Source organism: Gekko japonicus, unplaced genomic scaffold (assembly GCF_001447785.1).
Source record: "Gekko japonicus isolate JY-2015 unplaced genomic scaffold, Gekko_japonicus_V1.1 scaffold226, whole genome shotgun sequence".
Classification (NCBI taxonomy): Eukaryota; Metazoa; Chordata; class Lepidosauria; order Squamata; family Gekkonidae; genus Gekko; species Gekko japonicus.
This window is the reverse complement of record NW_015169178.1, coordinates 1,104,476-1,124,627: the sequence shown is the minus strand read 5'-3', so window position 1 is coordinate 1,124,627 and position 20,152 is coordinate 1,104,476. Positions and strand designations below refer to the sequence as shown.

The 20,152-nt window shown below is 51.6% G+C and overlaps 1 protein-coding gene across 1 annotated transcript in view; it reads left to right on the top strand.

The window, feature by feature from the left end:
• Positions 1–12,177, top strand: part of LOC107114518 (semaphorin-7A-like) — a 30,775-nt gene extending 18,598 nt beyond the window's left edge. The window contains exons 10-14 of the mRNA XM_015416031.1: positions 727–925; positions 5,466–5,581; positions 6,520–6,692; positions 9,884–9,936; positions 11,837–12,177. Of these exons, the coding sequence (XP_015271517.1) occupies positions 727–925; positions 5,466–5,581; positions 6,520–6,692; positions 9,884–9,936; positions 11,837–12,177 (882 nt within the window). The remainder of the gene's footprint in view (positions 1–726; positions 926–5,465; positions 5,582–6,519; positions 6,693–9,883; positions 9,937–11,836) is intronic.
• The last annotated feature ends 7,975 nt before the right edge of the window (positions 12,178–20,152 follow it).

Here is a 20,152-nt window from a genome sequence, read left to right as displayed (position 1 = left end):
GGGGTCGCCTCGCCTCTCCTCCCGTCTCGGGCTGTGGCTGCGGAGAGGTGCATCGGCCGATCAGCCCCCGCTTTCGGGCGGGCGGGGAGGCGGGCCCACCGCCGGGGGGGGGGGTGGGAAGCGATAGGCGGCCGCCGCCAAGGCAGGAAGGGCTGTGGTTGGAGCCGGGACCCTGATAGTCAGGGCCAGTGGCAGCGCTGATTTGGGAGGGAGGGGGGAGCAGGGGAGGGGGGGCCGCAAAACCAGCGGGGGGGGGCAGGCCCCGTGGGCCCCACAGAGGCTACGGGCCTGCCGCAGCTCCTTCAGTGTCATGATACTTCAGTGAAAATTGGTGGTATTTATCCATTGAAAAACTGACCAGGGACGCTGCATGTGCTTCATCTTGGCCCTTCATCTTTCTTCATCTTCGTTCGGAAGAAGCAACTTGTCGAAACGATGGAATATTCCGGAGATCATCGTCAACAACTCCATCACATTGTTACATTGTTTGTTCTATTTTGTATTCACTTTTCGTATTATGATTATACAATTGCTGTTGAAAACTTCTTCAGCACAAGAAGGTGGACTCTGTGGCATTCTGTCCCGCCAAGGTCTCCCCCCTCACCAACCCCACCCTCTCCAGACTCCCCCCCCCAAATCTCCAGGTATTTCCCAACCCAGAGTTGGCACCCCTAGTCTGTGTGCTGCCTGGACTTATCCTTGTTTCCTTTCTCTTCTTCAACACAGTGCGTTGCGTCAAGTGCCCAAACGCCCAAAGCTACCCTGACCGTCATTAAGGACTACCCTGAAATAGAGACGGTCATCTACCCAGAGGGGCAGCATCCCCTCTACCTTCTCGAGAACAATGAAACCTACACCCGCGTGGTGGCAGACAGGGTGCGGGATGCCAGCAACACCACTCGGGATGTCCTCTTCCTTGGAACAGGTGAGCTCGGCCGGGGACATAAGAACACAAGCACAGCCCTGCTGGATCCAACCCTCTAGCCCAGCCTCCTGCCTCACACAGGGGCCAGCCAGTTACTCTGGAGGGCCAACAACAGGGCAGAGAGGCTGAGGCCTTCCCCTGATAAGAACATCAGAAGAGCCTTGCTGAATCAGAACAGTGAGGGTCCATCTAGTCCAGCCTCCTATCTCAATCAGGGGCCAGCCAGTTCTTCTGGAGGGGCAACAACAGTGCAGAGAGGCCGAGGCCTTCCCCTGAGAAGAACATCAGAAGAGCCCTGCTGGGTCAGACCAGTGAGGGTCCATCTAGTCCAGCTTCCTGTCTCACACAGTGGCCAACTAGTTCCTCCCCTGGAGGGCCAAGAAACAGGGCAGGGAGGCCGAGGCCTTCCCTTGAGAAGAACATCAGAAGAGTCCTGCTGGGTCAGACCAGTGAAGGTCCATCTAGTCCAGCCTCCTGTCTCACACAGTGGCCACCTAGTTCCTCTGGAGGGCCAATAACAGGGCAGAGAGGCCGAGGCCTTCCCCTGAGAAGAACACAATAACAGCCCTGTTGGATCAGACTAGTGGCCCCTCTAGCCCAGCCTCCTGTCTCACACAGTGGCCACCTAGTTCCTCTGGAGGGCCAATAACAGGGCAGAGAGGCCGAGGCCTTCCCCTGAGAAGAACACAATAACAGCCCTGTTGGATCAGACTAGTGGCCCCTCTAGCCCAGCCTCCTGTCTCACACAGTGGCCACCTAGTTCCTCTGGAGGGCCAATAACAGGGCAGAGAGGCCGAGGCCTTCCCCTGAGAAGAACACAATAACAGCCCTGTTGGATCAGACTAGTGGCCCCTCTAGCCCAGCCTCCTGTCTCACACAGTGGCCACCTAGTTCCTCTGGAGGGCCAATAACAGGGCAGAGAGGCCGAGGCCTTCCCCTGAGAAGAACACAATAACAGCCCTGTTGGATCAGACTAGTGGCCCCTCTAGCCCAGCCTCCTGTCTCACACAGTGGCCACCTAGTTCCTCTGGAGGGCCAATAACAGGGCAGAGAGGCCGAGGCCTTCCCCTGAGAAGAACACAATAACAGCCCTGTTGGATCAGACTAGTGGCCCCTCTAGCCCAGCCTCCTGTCTCACACAGTGACCAACCAGGTCCTCTGGAAGGTGTAGGAGCTGAGACCTTCCCCTGGTGTTGTTCCAGCATCCCAGGCACAGGGACGAGACTGTCCCTGTATGAACAGAAGTATAGTGTCCAGAGCACGTGAAGTGACGGTATTGCTTTACTCTGCTCTGGTTAGACCTCACCTAGAGTATTGTGTTCCGTTTTGGGCACCACAGTTTAAGAAGGAATATAGGGAAGCTGGAACGTGTCTAGAGGAGGGCAACGAAGATGGTGAGGGGTCTGGAGACCAAGTCCTATGAGGAAAGGTTGAAGGAGCTGGGTGTGTTTAGCCTGGAGAAGAGACGACTGAGAGGGGATATAATCACCCTCTTCAAGTCCTTGAAGGGCTGTCCGATAGATGATGGGGCGGAGTTGTTTTCTGTTACCCCAGAAGGTCAGACCAGAACCAACAGGCTGAAATTAAATCACAAGAGTTTTCGGCTAAACATTTGGAAGAACTTCCTGACAGTTTGGAGTGGTTTCTCAGTGGAACAGGCTTCCTCGGGAGGTGGTGGGCTCTCCTTCTTTGGAGGTTTTCAAACAGAGACTCGATGGCCATCTGACAGCCGTGCTGATTCTGTGAACTTAGGCAGATCGTGAGAGGGAGGGCAGGAAGGGTTGCCTCAGTGCTTAGTTCTCGTGGCCCTTTCTCACACGCCCAGGGAAATGGCGATCACCACCTTGGGGTCAGGAACAGTGTTCCCTCTAAGCTGAATGAGTGTGAGCAAGCTCACATTTTTTTAGCCTCCGGCTCACACATTTTTACCTTCGCTCAGGAAGGGATGGCTCCAGAGGAAACTGATTTATGCAGCAGCCAAATCGCCCACTCACAACTTTAAGGCCAGTAGCTCACAAAGCAGAATTCTTGCTCGCAGGACTCCACAACTTAGAGGGAGCATTGGTCAGGAAGCCATTTTTCTCCAGGCCAGTTTGGCTGGAGATCCTGGAGGGTGCCTTGTTGGCAGAGGTCATTTGGTGGGGGATTGCGGGGGATCGCAGTTCCCCCGGGTGAGGTACGGGGGGCGGGGCACATGACGAAGCCCCGCCCCCTGCTTCTGGCCGCCCCGCTTCCGGCCCTCATTCAGCCAGGAGGAGGCAGGAGAAGAGGGAGGGTAAGTTGCTTCTTCCCTGCCTCTCCCCACCCCTGCCTGCCTGGGGCCAGGGAGGGCCTTCGCGGGGCTTCCTTGCACTCCCGCCGGCCTTGCAGGTCCACCGCTGGGCCCCTCATGGGGCTCCGCAGTGGAGCTACAAGGCCAGCAGCGGCCGGGACCGTTGGGGGCGGGGTGTGTGGCCTTATGACACACTTCCGGTGATGTCAGGGGGTGTGGCATATGCTAATGAGTTATGCTAATGAGTTCACCTGGCTCTTTTTCTACAAAACGACCCCTGCTTGTTGGGTTTTTTGCCCTCTTCTGGGCATGGAGCAGGGGTCACTGGGGGTATGAGTGGGGAGGTATTTGTGAATTTCGTGCATTGTGGAGGGGGTTGAACTAGGTGACCCTGGAGGTCCCTTCCAACTCTATGATTCTAGGATTCCTTGAGGCGCACCCCCCGACCACCTAGAGCCAATCACTAACATGACACACACACCCAAATGCTTCTGGAATAAGAGTAAGATTTTTCCGCCTCCCGACTGAGAGTAATTAAGCGGTTCACTTTGATATGCAGCTGATACCCCTTTTGGCTTCAGCAAATGTTACTTCCTGCTCAGATAGTACAAACAGGAGAAGGACCATTACCTTGGGATTCGACAACAGAGCAAACCGTGACACATAAACTGTCTGACCGATCAATATAGAGAAGGCACTTTCTCTTGACTGCAACTAATAAAAGTTCTAAATAGAAGTAACAGTAAATAGGGGGGTAATTTAGCAGTGGCTCAAGTGGTTAAGACGCTGAACTGCCGACCAGAAGGTAGTTCTGCTGTTCGAGACCTGAGTGCCACATGACGGAGCGAGCTCCCATCTCTAGTTCTAGCTCCTGCCAACCTAGCATTTTGAAAGCAAGAAACTGCAAGTAGATAAATAGCCACATGACCACAAGCTAAACATGAGCCTGCAGTGCGATGTGGCTGTGAAGAAAGCGAATGCAATCTTAGGATGCATTAACAGAAGCCTTGTGTCCAGATCAAGGGAGGTGGTCGTTCCGCTCTATTCTGCTATGCTCAGGCCTCACCTGGAGTCCTGTGTCCACATTTTAGGAAGGATGTTGACAAGCTCGAGCGTGTCCAGAAGAGGGCAACCAGGATGGTGAGAGGGTTGGAATCCAAGTCTTAGGAGGAAAGGCTGAAAGAGTTGGGTCTGTTTAGCCTGGGAAAGAGAAGACTTAGAGGGGACATGATTGCAGTCTTCAAGTATCTGAAGGGCTGTCATGTAGAAGATGGAGCAGGTCTATTCTCTCTTGCTCCGGATTGCAAGACTAGGTCTAATGGGTGGGAATTACAAGGGAGTCATTACCGGCTAAATATCAGGAGAAACTTCCTAACTGTAAGAGTGGTTGAGCATTGGGACAGTCTGCCTCGAGAGGTGGTGGGTGCTCCGCTGGACGTTTTCAAGCGGAGGCTGGACGACCATCTTTCGAGTATGCTGTAGGTATGTAGGGCTATCTTTCGGCTGTGCTCCTGCAGAGTGCAGGGGGTTGGACTAGATGACCTGCAAGGTCCCTTCCAACTCTAGCATTCTATGATTCTATAGTTCTGCTTCGGTGGGCGTTCTGTGCACTTTGGTGTCTAGTCATGCCAGCTACGTGACCACGGAAATGTCTTTGGACAGCGCTGGCTCTCCAGCTTAGAAACGGAGATGAGCGCCACATCCTTAGAGTCGGATTCAACTGGTTTTCGAGCAAGGGAAACCTTTACGCTGAACTGCAGACCGGAAGGTTGGTAGTTCAGCAGTTTGAGACCCGGGTGCCGCATGACGGAGTGAGCTCCCGTCTCTGGTTCCAGCTCCTGCCAACCTAGCAGTTCGAAAGCAAGAAATTGCAAGTAGATAAATAGGTACCGCTTTGGTGGGAAGGGAACAGCGTTCCGTGCGCCTTGGCATCTAGTCATGCTGGCCACATGACCACGGGAACGTCTTCAGACAGCGCTGGCTCTTCGGCTTCGAAACGGAGATGATCACCGCATCCCTAGAGTCGGATTCGACTGGCTTTCAAGCAAGGGAGACCTTGACAAGTAAACAAAATTTAAAATGTTTAGGGCAGGCTCTGTGGACTCACCTCCCGGCTGAGTTCCCTCCCCTCCCCAGACTCCACACTCCCCGGGCCCCCCCCCCCAATCTTCAGGGATTTTCCAACCTGGAGTTGACACCACTACCCCAGACAGGCTGTTGAGAGATCTACAAAGCTGGCCACTGCGGAATCTTCTCTCTTTCCGGCAGACCAAGGGAAGATCCACAAGGTGCTTCAAAAGGGAGAGCAGACGGTGATCATTGCGGAGCTAAGCCCCTTCAAGAAAGAAGCGCCCGTCTCTTCCATGGTCCTGGACACCACTATGGTAAGAGGCGTATTAACCTGGTTATGGGCGTCTCCCTTCCCAGGGCCGGGTGAGCCAGCTTGGTGTAGTCGTTAAGAGCGGCGGACTCTAATCTGGAGAACTGGGTTCGTTTCCCCATTCCTTCACATGCAGCCCGCTGGGTGGCCTTGGGCCAGTCACAGTTCCCTCAGAGCTGTTCTCTCAAGAGCAGTTCTCTCAGAGCTCTCTCAGCCCCACCTACCTCATAGGGTGTCTGTTGTAGGGAGAGGAAGGGAAGGAGATTGTAAGCCCCTTGGAGACTCCAAGTGAAGGGTGGGGTATAAATCCAACTCCTCTTCCTCCTCCTGCTTCTTTCCCCATAATTCCATTTTTGTCCATTCCAGTAGGAAACCACAGTCTGTTTGGTGTAGTTTGGTGTAGTAGTTAAGAGGGGCGGACTCTAATCTGGAGGACCGGGTTTGATTCCCCACTCCTGTTCGACAGGTAGCCACCTGGGTAACCTTGGGCCAGTCACAGTTCTCTCGGAGCTGTTCTCTCAAAAGCAGTTCTCCCAGAGCTCTCTCAGCCCCACTTACCTCACAGAGTGTCTGTTGTGAGGAGGGGAAGGGAAAGAAGATGGTAAACCACTCCAAGTGAAGGGCGGGGTATAAATCCAATCCCTCCTTCCTTCCTTCCTTCCTTCCTTCCTTCCTTCCTTCCTTCCTTCCTTCCTCTTGGACCTCCTATGAAGTTTTCCAGGACAGAGTTGCTGTTTTGGTCTTTTCCCCTTGTGGGATCTGCTCCTGACGTCTCCCAAATTCCGTGATCGCGCTTGCCCCCAATAATTCCCCCTACTGGGAACGGTCTTGAACTCCGTCTGGAAAGGAGCTCTCATTTCCGCCCTCTGGAAGGGTTCCGGATGAGCCACCGCTCCCTCGCTCCTTTTCGACCTTAGCGTTAACCTGCCTCCTCTCCGGCAGGGTCACCTGTACGTGAGCACTGAGTCCGAGGTGGCGCGCCTCTCGCTGGCGGACTGCGAGCAGTACAAGGACACCTGCTGGAATTGCGTCCTGGCCCGCGACCCGTATTGCGGGTGGGACCCGAGCAGCCTGACTTGTTCGGCCGTCTCTCAAGTCAGAAACCACAGTGGCAGGTATGCCGAGGAAGCGAGGGCGCTGGCGGGGCTGAATGGTGTGTTGGGACAGCTCGTTGCTTGACTTGGGGGTGCCCCGGTAGCGTGGCCACTGGTCCCCATTGGCGCCCTGCACTTGGTGTGGGCTGGCAACCAAGTTCCTGCCATTGTGTCTCCTCGTGAGATGGTGCGCATATGTGTCAAGATGGGTAGCCGTGTTAGTCTGTCTGTAGCAACAAGCAAACGAACCTAAACAGCATGATAAAAAGTAGAGACATCACCCTGCCCACAAAAGTCCGCATGGTCAAAGCAATGGTATTCCCAGTAGTCATGTATGGCTGCGAGAGTTGGACTATAAGGAAGGCCGAGCGCCGAAGAATAGATTCTTTTGAACTATGGTGCTGGAGAAGACTCTGGAGAGTCCCTTGGACTGCAAGAAAATCCAATCAGTCAATCCTAAAAGAAATCAACCCTGACTGTTCCCTGGAAGGCCAGATAATGAAACTGAAGCTCAAATACTTTGGCCACCCAATGAGAAGGGAGCACTCCCTGGAGAAGACCCTGATGCTGGGAAAGATTGAAGGTCAAAGAAGACGGGGACGGCAAAGGATGAGATGGTCAGACAGTGTCATCGATGCAACGAACATGAAATTGAGCCAACTTCAGAGGACGGCGGAAGACAGGAGGGCCTGGCGGGAGCTGGTCCATGGGGTCGCAAAGAGTCGGACTCGACTGTGCGACTGAACAACAACAAAGCAACATGAAGGGAAACAGTCAAGTCCAGAGAAGATATCCAACACTTTTCCTAGGTAGTTTATAGTGTTTCAGACTCCCGGTCCTTCCTCAGGAACAAAGAACTACAGAAGTACAAAATTGTAAAAGTATAGGATACAGCAGTGCCTTATAACAATATAGCTTCTAAACCATGATGCTTAATAACAATATATAATCACTGTTACACAGAGACTCATGTATCTTACCAACATAGGAAGTCTCATACCAGTTTCCTAACTGTTTCCCTTCATGGATTGTGTGGATTTTTCATTCCCATATGTAATATTTGTTACTGATATTGCTAATTATATGTTTCTTTTCACTTTATTGAAGTCTCTTCAGGCTCTTTTTGTAGCAGGTACTCATTTGCATATTAAGTGACACACCCCTAATGTAGCCAGTCCTCCAAGAGCTTACAGTAGCTCCTGTAAGAAGAGCTCTGTAAGCTCTTGGAGGATTGGCTACATTAGGGGGTGTGTCCTAATATGCAAAGGAGTTCCTGCTACACAAAGAGCCTTTCAGCTCACAGTTGTTTTGTTGTTCCTGGCTAGTCTGTCTGTAGCAGCAGAAAAGAGCCAGAGACCGACTCCAGGAGCGCCTTAAAGACTAACAGAACGTGTGGCAGATCAAGATGAACAAACAGGCCAGTCCCTTCGACAAAGAATAAATGGACACAAGTCTGACATCAGAAGCCACAACGTTCAGAAAAACAGTGGGGGAACTTTTTAACCTTCCAGGGCATTCAGTTGCTGTCCTAAAAGTAACGATTCTCTTACAAAGGAATTTCAAAGGGAGATTAGAAAGACAGACTGCTGAATTGCAACTGGTAATGAAAGCTGAAGGCAATGCATCCCCCTGGACTGAATCAAGACCCAGGTTTCCTGTCTCATTACCAATGCCGATTTCTCCACACCTACTGCCCCTCTACGTACCACACCTAAATCCAATCATGCCTGCTGCTGTTAGTCACCTACTATTGTCATTTGCATGCTAGTGTCATTCGGCATCTGAAATCACTCCGGTTTCCAATAAATAGGGCCGATGGACTCCCATTCTAGCTGTATCTGAAGAAGTGAGCAGTCACTCACAAAAGCTCATCCCCTGCCACACATTTTGTTAGTCTTTAAGGTGCTCCTGGACTCTTGCTCTTTTTGACTGCTACAGACAGACTAGCACAGCTATCCATCTTGAAAACGTGTGATAGATCAAGATGGGTAGCCATATTAGTCTGCAGCAGTAGAAAAGAGCAAGAGTCCAGGAGCACCTTCAAGTCTAGCAAAATTTGTAGCAAGGAATGAGCTTTTGTGAGTCATTGAAGACCTAAAAGCCAGCACTGTCCAGATCTCAGGTGGAGAAAGGCCCTTTCCAAGGGACTGCTGCTTGAGATCTTTTTAACTGGAGATGCCGGGGATTGAACTGGGGACCTTCTGCATGCAAAGCAGAGGCCCTTCCACTGAGCCACAACTCTCTGTGCAGCGTTAAGGTGCAGAGGGGAGTGCGACAGAGGAAGGGGAAGAGAATTAGCCAGGGAGAAAAGGCGCAGAAGCCTTCATGGGATCTGCTTCTGGGAGAATTTGGTGTTTGGCAGATGCTCAGGAGAAAGGTGGATTTACAAATATAAGAGAGAGAGAGAGAGAGAGAGAGAGAGAGAGAGAGAGAGAGAGAGAGAAAGAGAGAAAGAGAGAAAGAGAGAAAGAAAGAAAGAAAGAAAGAAAGAAAGAAAGAAAGAAAGAAAGAAAGAAAGAAAGAAAGAAAGAAAGAAAGAAAGAAAGAAAAGGGGGATTTAGGAATGACAGGAATAAGTTCGAAGGAAGCAGAACCCAAAGTAGAGAAAGTTAGTTGCAAAATCCAAGTGCTGCCTATATTATCTAAGTTTGAAGAAAGAGCATAGTCTGTGTGACTAATGGAGTTTTTTATATATATATAAATATAAATATATATATATATAAAAATGCATTTTGCTGTCTTGTCTGTAGTTCTGTTCTCAACCTCCTTCTGCGGCGCTCTAAGGGTGTGGGTGATACTGGTGGGCTAGGAATGGCCATCTGAGGTTCATCTGCTGAATCAGGGCTAGAGAGTGTTGGTGGCTCTGCACCAGCTGCTGGCTGTGAATCCTGACAAGCCTGCAGCTTATTTTCCTGCTAGTCAGCTTCTATTAACTCAAGGCTGGCTACACGGGGCTTCTCTTCTTCTGAGGAGTCCTCGCTATCGGTGAGCCCTGGCTGACCCACGACAGCCATGCCAGGCAAATGCCCCTGTACACTCTCTAAAGACACTTGGCAGGCACCAGAAAGGGTGTTAGCAGTGCACCGTGTTGGGGACCCCTGCTGTAAGGCATTAACCTCTGCCTGTCCCCACAACCAACAGACTCTCATTTTGTGTTCCCTCCCTCTCTCTCTCTCTCTCCCTCCCTCCCTCTCTGCCTTTTCCTCCCACAGCTTGCTTCAGAGCCTGGATCCACAGTCCACAGATGTGTGCAAAGGTGTCGAAGGTAAGCTTCCACTGCCTGACTTCCCTGCCGTACAGCCAAGTGGTTGCACAGATCTCCAAGCATGGGCTGTGGACAATCTGGTAGCTTGAAGAAAGCGCATCGGCTGCTGTGGCAGAATTCACACCCACCTCTTGACAGCCCTTTGTTTGCCGTTTGGGTGCTGCGCATGTGAAAAGAGAAAGTCGGGTGCCTGAATGGGTCTGAGGGCCGAGCAGCAAAGGCAATTTACAGTTGTATTTCTGCCTTCCTGGGCTTCACAGCTACATGAGATTTTGGTCTTGGAGTCTATGCTACAAATCCAGAGGTCCCCAGTTCAAATCTCACCTCTGCCACAAACTCACGAAGGGCAGCCCAAGATTTTGATCCAGGCTTAGCTAGCTGGAAGGACTGGAAATCAATTATATTGGAAAAGTTGACTTAATAAGGGGCCTCCCTCCTCTTCCTGCTACATCCCTCCGCCGGCCAGCTGATTGGGGGCGGGGCCTGGCAGCCGGGGATTCCCCGCCTCCAGTGGGGGGGGGCAGCGACCCTGTTGGCATCTGGGGATTTGATTGGCCGTGCAGATTTTTAAAAATGTTACCTTGGCAGCAGCTGCCGCCAAAGCACATGGATCTTCAGTGTGGCAGCCATTTTGTGGCCGGCTCCACTTCCGGCAGCAGCCATTTTGTGGCAGTCGTTTTGTGGCTGCGCCCATCACGCCGAGGCAGAATTCCGAAGGTCCCCACGGGCTCAAAAAGCATGGGGACTCCTGGTCTGTTGGCTGCTGTTACCTAAAGTGAACCTCCATAACCAGAGGCAGTGTACCTTAGCTTACAAGATGCTGGATAGCTGTTACTTCATAAGAACATAAATGAAGCCAATGTTGGATCAGGCCAATGGCCCATCCAGACCAACACTCTGTCACACAGTGGCCAAAAAGATCAGGTGCCCTCAGGTGGTCTAGCAGTGGGGCCAGAACTCCAGAAGCCCTCCCACTCTTGCCCTCCAAGCACCAAGAAGACAGTATCACTGGCCCAGACATAAAAACATAAGAGAAGCCACATTGGATCAGGCCAATGGCCCATCCAGTCCAACACTCTGTCACACAGTGGCCAAAAAGACCGGGTGCCATCAGGAGGTCCACCAGTGGGGCCAGGACCAGTGTTCCCTCTAAGCTGAGTTAGTGTGAGCTAGCTCACAGTTTTTTAGCCTCTGGCTCACACATTTTTGTCTTAGCTCAGGAGGGAGGGCTCCAGAGCAAACTAATTTATGTAGTAGTCAAATCCCTCGCTCACAACTTTAATGCCAGCAACTCACAAAGTAGAATTTTTGCTCACAAGACTCCACACCTTAGAGGGAACATTGGCCAGGACACTAGAAGCCCTCCCACTCTTGTCCCGTCCCCCCCAAGGCACCAAGAAGACAGAGCATCCCTTGCCCCAGACCGAGAGTTCCTATCTATACCTTGTGGCTAATAGCCACTGATGGACCTCTGCTCCATATGCTTACCTAATTCCCTTTTGAAGCCGTCCATGCTTGTAGCCGCCACCTCCTGTGGCAGTGAATTCCATGTGTTAATCACTCTTGGGGTGGAGAAGGACTTCCTTTTATCCATCCTAACCCGACCGCTCAGCAATTTCATGGAGTGCCCACAAGGAGTTCTTGTATTGTGAGAAAGGGAGAAAAGTACCTCTTTCTCTACCTGCTCTATCCCATGCAAAATCTTGCAAACCTCAATCATGTCGCCCCCCCACCCCCCCCGGTCGTTGTTTCTCCAAGCTGAAGAGCTTCCGTGTCCTGCTCAGAGTCCTCGGGGGGGGGGGGGAATCTCAGCTAGCGGATTAACTCAAAATATTGTGTATCTAAAAACGACATCTCCTCTTTTGTCTCTTTGTTTCCCCCCAAATTCTGGACTCCGAAGAACAAAAAAGCCAGGATGCTCTCAAGAAAGTGAGCGTGGACCCCACCGGCTATATCTACTTGCCTTGCCCCATGCGTTCCCACCACGCCACCTACACTTGGGTCAAGGACAACGCCAAGACGTACTCGTGCTCCGTGGACGGGGAATCCTGCACTCTTCGTTTTGGGGAGGCCAACCCAATGGACACGGGTGTCTTCAAATGCACCTCCAAGGAAGCAGGCTACCAAGAGGAGATCACGGCTTATGAGGTCACGCTGAACAGCGGCCGGATCCCCGAGGTCTCCTTGGCGGTGGTCGCCACGGGCGTCTTGTTTCTGGCCATAACTATTCTCCTCTTGTAGGCCGAACTCGTGAGTCGGAGCAGATCTCGTCACACTGCCAACGAATCGTCTTTCCTTTCCCCACCCCCCTTTTAAATAGCTATTCAGGTGACCCCCTGATAATCTCCCTGCCCCATTCACGTTTGACTTTGGACCAACTGCGCTCAGCCGCCGTCAGACCCAGAAGTTCCGCCTGCAAATCTTCTTCTCTAAGGCCGCCGTTCATCCCACCATACACGTCCCTCTTTCCTTCCTGAATAACTTGGCATTTGGGAGAGTCAGCGGCTCTGCTTCTGGATCGATGAAGGCAAAAGATTGGTTCATTCTGCATGACTTTCCAGAAGGCCTTCTGGATGGGCGCGCGCACCCACCTGGAAATCGCCGGATTTCAGAGACAGCCAAATCTGTCCCCCCTCCCGAAAGCGACTTCATCTTGCTGATAAGCAGTCCCATCGAATTTATTCAAGGTTTTGGCCAAAAAAACACAAAAACCACACTTTTGCATCGGGAAAAGCAAACGGTTCTCAAACTGCAAAAGAACTCCGGTTCGCACACGTCAGTGTTTACAGCTCTCCTTTTGGATCGTGAACATGGCGCTTGAATGCATGTATATCTGTATCTCTCAAACCCTTCCTGCTAGCCAAAGCCAGCTCTGTAATGGAACCAAACCTACCTAGGAGATCGCTTCTGGCCACTGGGCCACTCTCTGGAGGATCATATGGACCTAATCCCTGACTTATTCCATAGCCCGGTTGCCAAAACAGCTGTTTACATCTGCCAGGACTCAACTGCCTCGTGGGCATGATCACCCAGCAGGCGGGCATGTCAAGAACCACGGAGTCGTCTCTTTGCTGTCACACCCTGGTGCCCACGGCTCTGACCACATCATTCCGATGATCCTAAGCATTTTGGTGTAAGATCCGGCCTGTATAGCTTTGAATTACAAACAAGCATGCGGTCGACATACTCAAGGGGGAGGGGGGGAATGGGGAAGTTCACCACAGAAACGGAGTCAGCTGAGAGGAAATAGGCGGTCGTGAGAGGAACGCAGCCCACGTGTGACGTTGACCAGTCAACCTTCAGGAAGGAATTTCTAGTATATGACATACTGACAAAGGAACGCTAGGACAGGGGTCCCCAAAGTTTTTGAGCCGGAGGGCACCTTGGGAATTCTGACCCAGGGAGGTGTGCTCAACCACAAAATGGCCGCCGAAGTAGGCAGAGCCGGTCACAAAATGGCCGCCGTGCGAGGCAGAGCCAACCGCAGGGACTGAGGTGATATGTAACTGTAGTGGTAATTCTTCAACCTTTCAGGCAGAAGGTCTGCTGAACGGGATGCTTTTTCGTCCACACAAGCAATCAGAAGCCCTGTAGGGCAAAAGCCCCGCCTAGCTCCGCCCGCTTTCTAAAAGCACTCAGCAGGTGCCAGGAAAGATGTGGGCAGGCACCCTGTGCTAGGAGACAAAATAGCACAAAAAGGGCCAGAGGCCTGTAACTTCGGTCGTATTGAACAGGGGCGTCATTACTGAGATCTGGAGATTTCTAAAATGAGGGGGTGAGGAGGCTACTGAAGCTGTATCACTATTTCTTGGGCAGGCAGACACCCAGAGTGGGGGACCTGAGGAAAAACGGAGTGAAAGCAAGAGGACTGACGAGCACCCAAAACAGGGTGCAAGCCGGACAACAGACCACCAGAGAAAGGGAGGGTTCCCTGATTCCAGTCAGGAAATAATCCAGGATTAGAACATGAGCGTGAACATAAGAGAAGCCATGTTGGGTCAGCCCAGTGGCCTCTCCAGTCCAACACTCTGTGTCACGCAATGGCCAAAAACGAGGTGCCATCAGGAGTTCCACCAGCGGGGCCAGAACTCCAGTAGCCTTCCCATTCTCCCCACCACCACCAAGTACCAAGAAGACAGACCATTCCTGCCCCAGACATAAGAACATAAGAGCAGCCATATTGGATCAGGCTAATGACCCATCCAGTCCCAACACTCTGTGTCACACAGTGGCCAAAACCCAGGTGCCCTCAGGAGGTCCACCAGCGGGGCCAGAGCTCCAGAAGCCCTCCCACTCTTGCTCCCCCCCCCAAGCACCAAGGTTCACTTAGTAGTGCCACATAAGCCTCCAAGCCCAAATAATTCCCCAAGTAACCAGGAAGAAAAACAGGCCTCGAGTTCTTCGCTGTCGGGACAATTGCCTGCAAAGCAAAAGGCAACTCTGTATTTCCCCCTGCAACAACGGAAAATGTCTGTCAGAGGGGGAGGGTCTTCCGCCTTTCCAGACCTGGGGGCCCACTGCGCTGCAAGCACCCACCACCCACAGTCACATGACTTGAAGTGGGACCTGGGATCATGACGTCCCTGGTGCTGAGGCCAGAACCATGGACAGTGGACAGAGCTGGAGACAGGAAGTCCGAGTCGAGGACCAGGACTGTAATGAGGAACAAGACCAGGGAGGTCGTGAGGGGTCCTGTGGAGAAATCCTCACCACTTGAGTGGCTTTGTCTCGCAGTCCTTCATGGGAGACTTATCTCTTTGGCATTTGGTCTCTGGGCCTGGGCGCTAGTAGCCGGTTCTTCCCCAAAACGCAGCATCTCTATCAGGGGTTCCTCACCCTTCTGGCATCTTTCAAAAACCACGTTTCAGCCAAGCTTCTGCTCGATACCACCTCTTTCGGATCTCTGACCCAAACGGAAAAAGCTTCCAAGCGTTATTATTTCAGAAATATTTGTCTTAAGAAACTTGTATGAAATCTATTTGCCAAAAAAAAAACCCCACAAAGGGTGAGGATGAGAAAGAAAGAAAAACAGATTCCTGAGGAAATATGGCTCCGTTTAACCGTAATGGATCAGAGTGAATCGGAGGAATTTATCAGTATGCGCCCCATACGATCAGGCCTTAAATTTAGAACAATTCTACTTTATATCTTCATGATATGCTATTTCTCATCCTCACTCATGTGGGGTTTGTTTTCCAGCCCTCTTTCTGGTCTGCAGTGCCGGAATAAGGGTGACAAATTAACACTCTTCTGCATGATATCTTAACAGAAATGAGAGCACATGAATTCTCTATTATATGCTTATCACTGTCTATCTTTGATGCTCTTAAGCCATAAGGTATGTAGGTTATCAGACTGCACATGGCGGGGGATTCTACGAGGCCCCTTCACAGCTAAAGAAATATGGTACGGATTAGCCGGGTTAGCCATGCACGTTTCCCCTCCCAAATCATCTCCTCTCTCCACCATGGAAACTTCAGTGCGCCCACAGATCTTCTCTACCAACGTTCAAAACACTCAAGAGTTTGTGGTCTTAAAGACTAGCTAGATTTAGGGCTGTTCTTCATTCTAATTCTCCTCACTTGTAAGTTCCTGTTTCTTGGGGGGGGGGTGTCCTGTTTTGCATGTGTTGTGCTCCCTCTAGTGGTCAATTCTATATTACTGTGGTGTATGTCCGGCATAAAAATCTGCAGGGAGACATGTCTCACATAAACTGGTGTAATATCGAATCATCCACTAGAGGGAGCAAAGCATGTGTAAAATGGGGGGAAATCCCTGAAGCTACAGGAACACACAAGCAAAGAAAATTATAATGCAGGGAAGCCCTTAAAAGACCAGCTCATTTATAGTGAACAATGCATTTGCAGTCTTAAAGGATCCTTGGCTTATTAGGGCTGCTGCACCTCTGGAATCTGCCTACTGTGCTCGAGGAATGGAGTATCTTTGCGTCGAGCAATGCGCGGATGGAACTCCTCCTTCCCCATGGAATAGAGAAGTCCATCACACATGTACCGCTGTGTTCTGCTACAGCACACACGGCAATGTAGAGCAGAGATGCAGCCATCGCCTCCGCCAGGACTGCTGCTTCCTTACCCTTCCTTCGACCCAGAGTGTTCCTTTATCTCAGAGGACTGAGAAGCGTATTGTATTTATATTGCAAGCCGCCTGGAGTTCCACAAGGGAGAAAGGCAGCCAGTTTGGTGTCGTGGTTAAGTGCACGGACTCTAATCTGGGAGAACTGGGTTTGATTCCCCACTCCTCCACTTGCACCTGCTGGATGACCTTGGGCAAGCCGTAGTTCTGATAAGAGCTGTTCTTGAAAAAGAGCCGTTTCTGTCAAGAGCTCTCTCAGCCGCACCTGCCTCACAGGGTGTCTGTTGTGGGGAGGGGAAGGGGAAGGGAGTTTGTAAGCCGCTCTGAGACACCCTTGGGTAGTGAAGGGCGGGTACAAATCCAATCTCCTCTTCTTCTTCTTTTCTGTTTGGTGTAGTGCTTAAGTGCACCAGATTCTAATCTGGGAGAACCGGGTTTGATTCCCCACTCCTCCACTTGCACCTACTGGATGACCTTGGGCAAGCTGTAGTTCTGGCACAGGTGTTCTTGAAAAAGATCAGTTTCTGTCAGAGCTCTCTCAGCCCTGCCTGCCTCACAGGGTGTCTGTGGTGGGGAGGGGGAGGGGAAGGGAGTTTGTAAGCCGCTCTGAGACACCTTTGGGTAGTGAAGGGCGGGGTATAAATCCAATCTCTTCTTCTTCGTCTTCTTTTGTATAAATGAATAAACAAGCATGAGCTACAAACCACCGGGGTGCTTTCAAAGTAAACCTAGTGCCGTTTTTCAGCTATAACTCCAGCAGCCTCGGGAGGTGGGGAGCTAGGGTTGCCAACCTCCAGGCGCAGCATGGAGCCCTCCCAACCTTACGACTGATCTCCGGGCCACTGAGATCTGTTCCCCTGCAGAAAACTGCAGCTTCAGAGCGTAGACTTTTCTGCATCCCATCCCCGCGGAGCTCCCTCCACTCCCCAGACTCCGCCCTCTCCAAGCTCCGCCCCCAAATCTCCAGGAATTTCCCAGTCCAGAGTTAGCAACCGGGGGCTCCAGGTACAGAGTCGATGTATAGCCTCTTCCTCCGCCTTTACACTGCACGGACCAAAATGTAAGCTGCTTCTGTGGGGAGATACAAAGCCAGGGAGGGTGTCGCACACGTCTCTCCCCAGCACACGCACCCTCCCTTGTTTGAATGCTGCTTTTCTGTGTATCGAAACTGCTGATCTGTAATCGCCGCTCGGCCCCTTTCTGCCATCTTCCGAGGAGCAGTAAAGCATTTTTTTAAAAAAATATGTATGTCGGAAGGAATAAAAGCGATCAATCGCCATACAAAACGTGTGTCTCGACTGATACTTGGAGAGTACTCGGCCCCTTTCTGCCATCTTTGGAGGAGCAGTAAAGCATTTTTTAAATATATATATATATGTCGGGAGGAAGGAATAAAAGCGATCAATCGCCATACAAAACGTGTGTCTCGACTGATACTTGGAGAACCCAAGGGGCCGAAAACCTGCCCGCTGCGGCCTTTGCAGTGGACAGTCTGTTGAAATTCTACATGCACGGTGCAAGTGAGGACTCCTGTGACCAAGGCTCCCTCTAAGTTGTGGAGTCTTGTGAGCAAAAATCCTACTTTGTGAGCTGCTGGCATTAAAGTTGTGAGCGAGCGATTTGACTACTACATGAATTAGTTTGCTCTGGACCCCCCCTTACATAAGAACATAAGAGAAGCCAATGTCAGATGAGGCCAATGGCCCATCTAGTCCAATACTCTGTCACACAGTGGGCAAAAATACCAGGTGCCATCAGGAGGTCCATCAGTGGGGCCAGGACACTAGAAGCCCTCCCACCCAGGTACCAAGAATACAGAGCATCAACTACCCCAGCCTGTGAGTTCCTATCTAGTGGCTAATAGCCACTGATGGACCTCTGCGCCATATGTTTATCCAGTTCCCTCTTGAAGCTGTCCATGCTTGTAGCCACTGCCACCTCCTGTGTCAGTGACTTCCATGTGTTAATCAGTCTTTGGGTGAAGAAGGACTTCCTTTTATCTGTTCTAACCCAACCGCTCAGCAATTTCATGGAGTGCCCATTGTGAGAAAGGGAGAAAAGTACCTCTTTCCCGAAAAGTACCTGCTCTATCCCATGCATAATCGTATAAACTTCGATCATGTCACCCCTCAATCGTCGTTTCTCCAAGCTAAAGAGCCCTAAGCGCTTTAACCTTTCCTCATAGGGAAAGTGTTCCAACCCTTTTATCATTCGAGTTGCCCTTTTCTGCACTTTTCCCAAAGCTAGAATATCCTTTTTAAGGTGTGGTGACCAGAACTGCACACAGTATTCCATATGAGGTTGCACCATTGATTTATATAGGGGCATTATGATATTGGCTGATCTGTTTTCAATACCCTTCCTAATAATCCCCAGCATAGCATTGGCCTTTTTTTAATTGCAGTCACACACTGTCTCGACATTTTCAGTGAGTTATCTACTACAACTCCAAGATCTCTTTCTTGATCAGTCTCTGCCAGTTCAGACCCCATCAATGTGTATTTATATTTAGGATTTTTGGCTCCAATGTGCATCACCTTGCACTTGGCCACATTGAACCCCATTTGCCATGTTGACGCCCACTCGCCCATCCTTGACAGATCCCTTTGGAGTGCCTCACAATCCTCCCTGGTTTTCACCACCCTGAACAACTTCGTATCATCTGCAAATTTAGTCACTTCACTTCAAATTCTGCAACAGGGAGATTTCTTTAAGAGGGCCTATCCCCCAATCCAAAGCCCTGGACTCCCCAGGCTCTCCACCCCCAAAATCTCCAGGAATTTCCCAACCCAGAGAGGGCAACCTATGCAGGGCCCCCATGCATGCCACAGTTCCAAGGGAGAGAAGAAAAACATTCAAAGCTTGCTGAAAATGAGAAACATTTGTATTGATTCAAAAAAGGGGCGCTGAAGAGCCAGGAATTTCCCACCCCGGACCTGGCAAACCCTGACAGCCACTCTAGTGTAGCGCATGGAGCTGATTTGCCACAGTTTTTCAAAGGGGCCCCCTGCTTTGCCATGTCTTGAAAAACTCCCAAGGGCCCCGGTCACACGGGCCAGATAACGTGGGGGGGAAACGTGGCTGTTCACCCCAGAGCAAAATAATGCGCAGTGGCCCAATCACACAGTCCCCCAAGTCTCTGCGCTTCGGCTGTTAGCCGGCAATCACACGGCGATGCTGGAACGTAGCAAAGCGTTTCACGTTTGTGCGCATGCGCAGTTCCGCAGAGCAGCGCTGCTTTCAGTTATGTGTTTGTGCGCATGCGCCTATGAAAAGCATCCGGTTTGCGACGGGATGTGGACGGGCGCCGGATGCCACGGGATACTAGCGCTCCCGCGATCAGACGCCCGCCCCTGCCCCGCGTTTTCCGAATACTAGTACACTTTCCGAGGTACTTTTTTACTGCGCATCTTTGGCGGGATGCCACGGGTGCGCTACTACGCTTCCCGGATGTTGCAGTGTGATCGCGCCCCCAAAGTCCGCCTGACATTAGCGCAGCAAATCCTGTGACCGGGGCCAAGAATAGGCTTCTAGTTATGAAACACAGCCCCACACCCAGAGCATCATGTTCCCTGGTCCCCCAGGATTAAACTGTAATCGAGGATTTAAAATTGTTTTATTAGGAGTCAAGCCATGATTGAACTAGGTTGCCACACAAGAAGTGAACCAGAGTTTTGGCCCAGAGCATTATGGGCAATAACCACGGCGAAGGCCCCCCCCCCCAACCATTCCAGGGCACCGCCCTTGTCCATCAGCGGCGCGAGCGCGACCGTTAGCCTCGCCAACGCTCGCCGCTGATTGGCCGCCTCGTCACCTTCTCTCCCCCGTCCATTAGCCCACGAGAGGCTCCCAACCTTCCCCACCGGTTTCCCTCCCTTCACCCTCATCTCCTCTCCCCGCCTCTTCACGTGCCTCGCTAGATGCTGATTGGCTGCTTCCCCACCCGCCCAAGAGCCGCCCAATAAAAATGTTTGCATTGGCCGACACGCTCTGGAGAGCTGATTGGCCGGCGCGGGCGGGCGGCCGCCTTGCGCGAGGAGGGTGAGGAGGGCGGCGCGCTGTGATTGGGCGGCGAGGAGCGATATAAGGGCGGGGCCGGCCGTCGCACCCGGGTCGAAGGCGA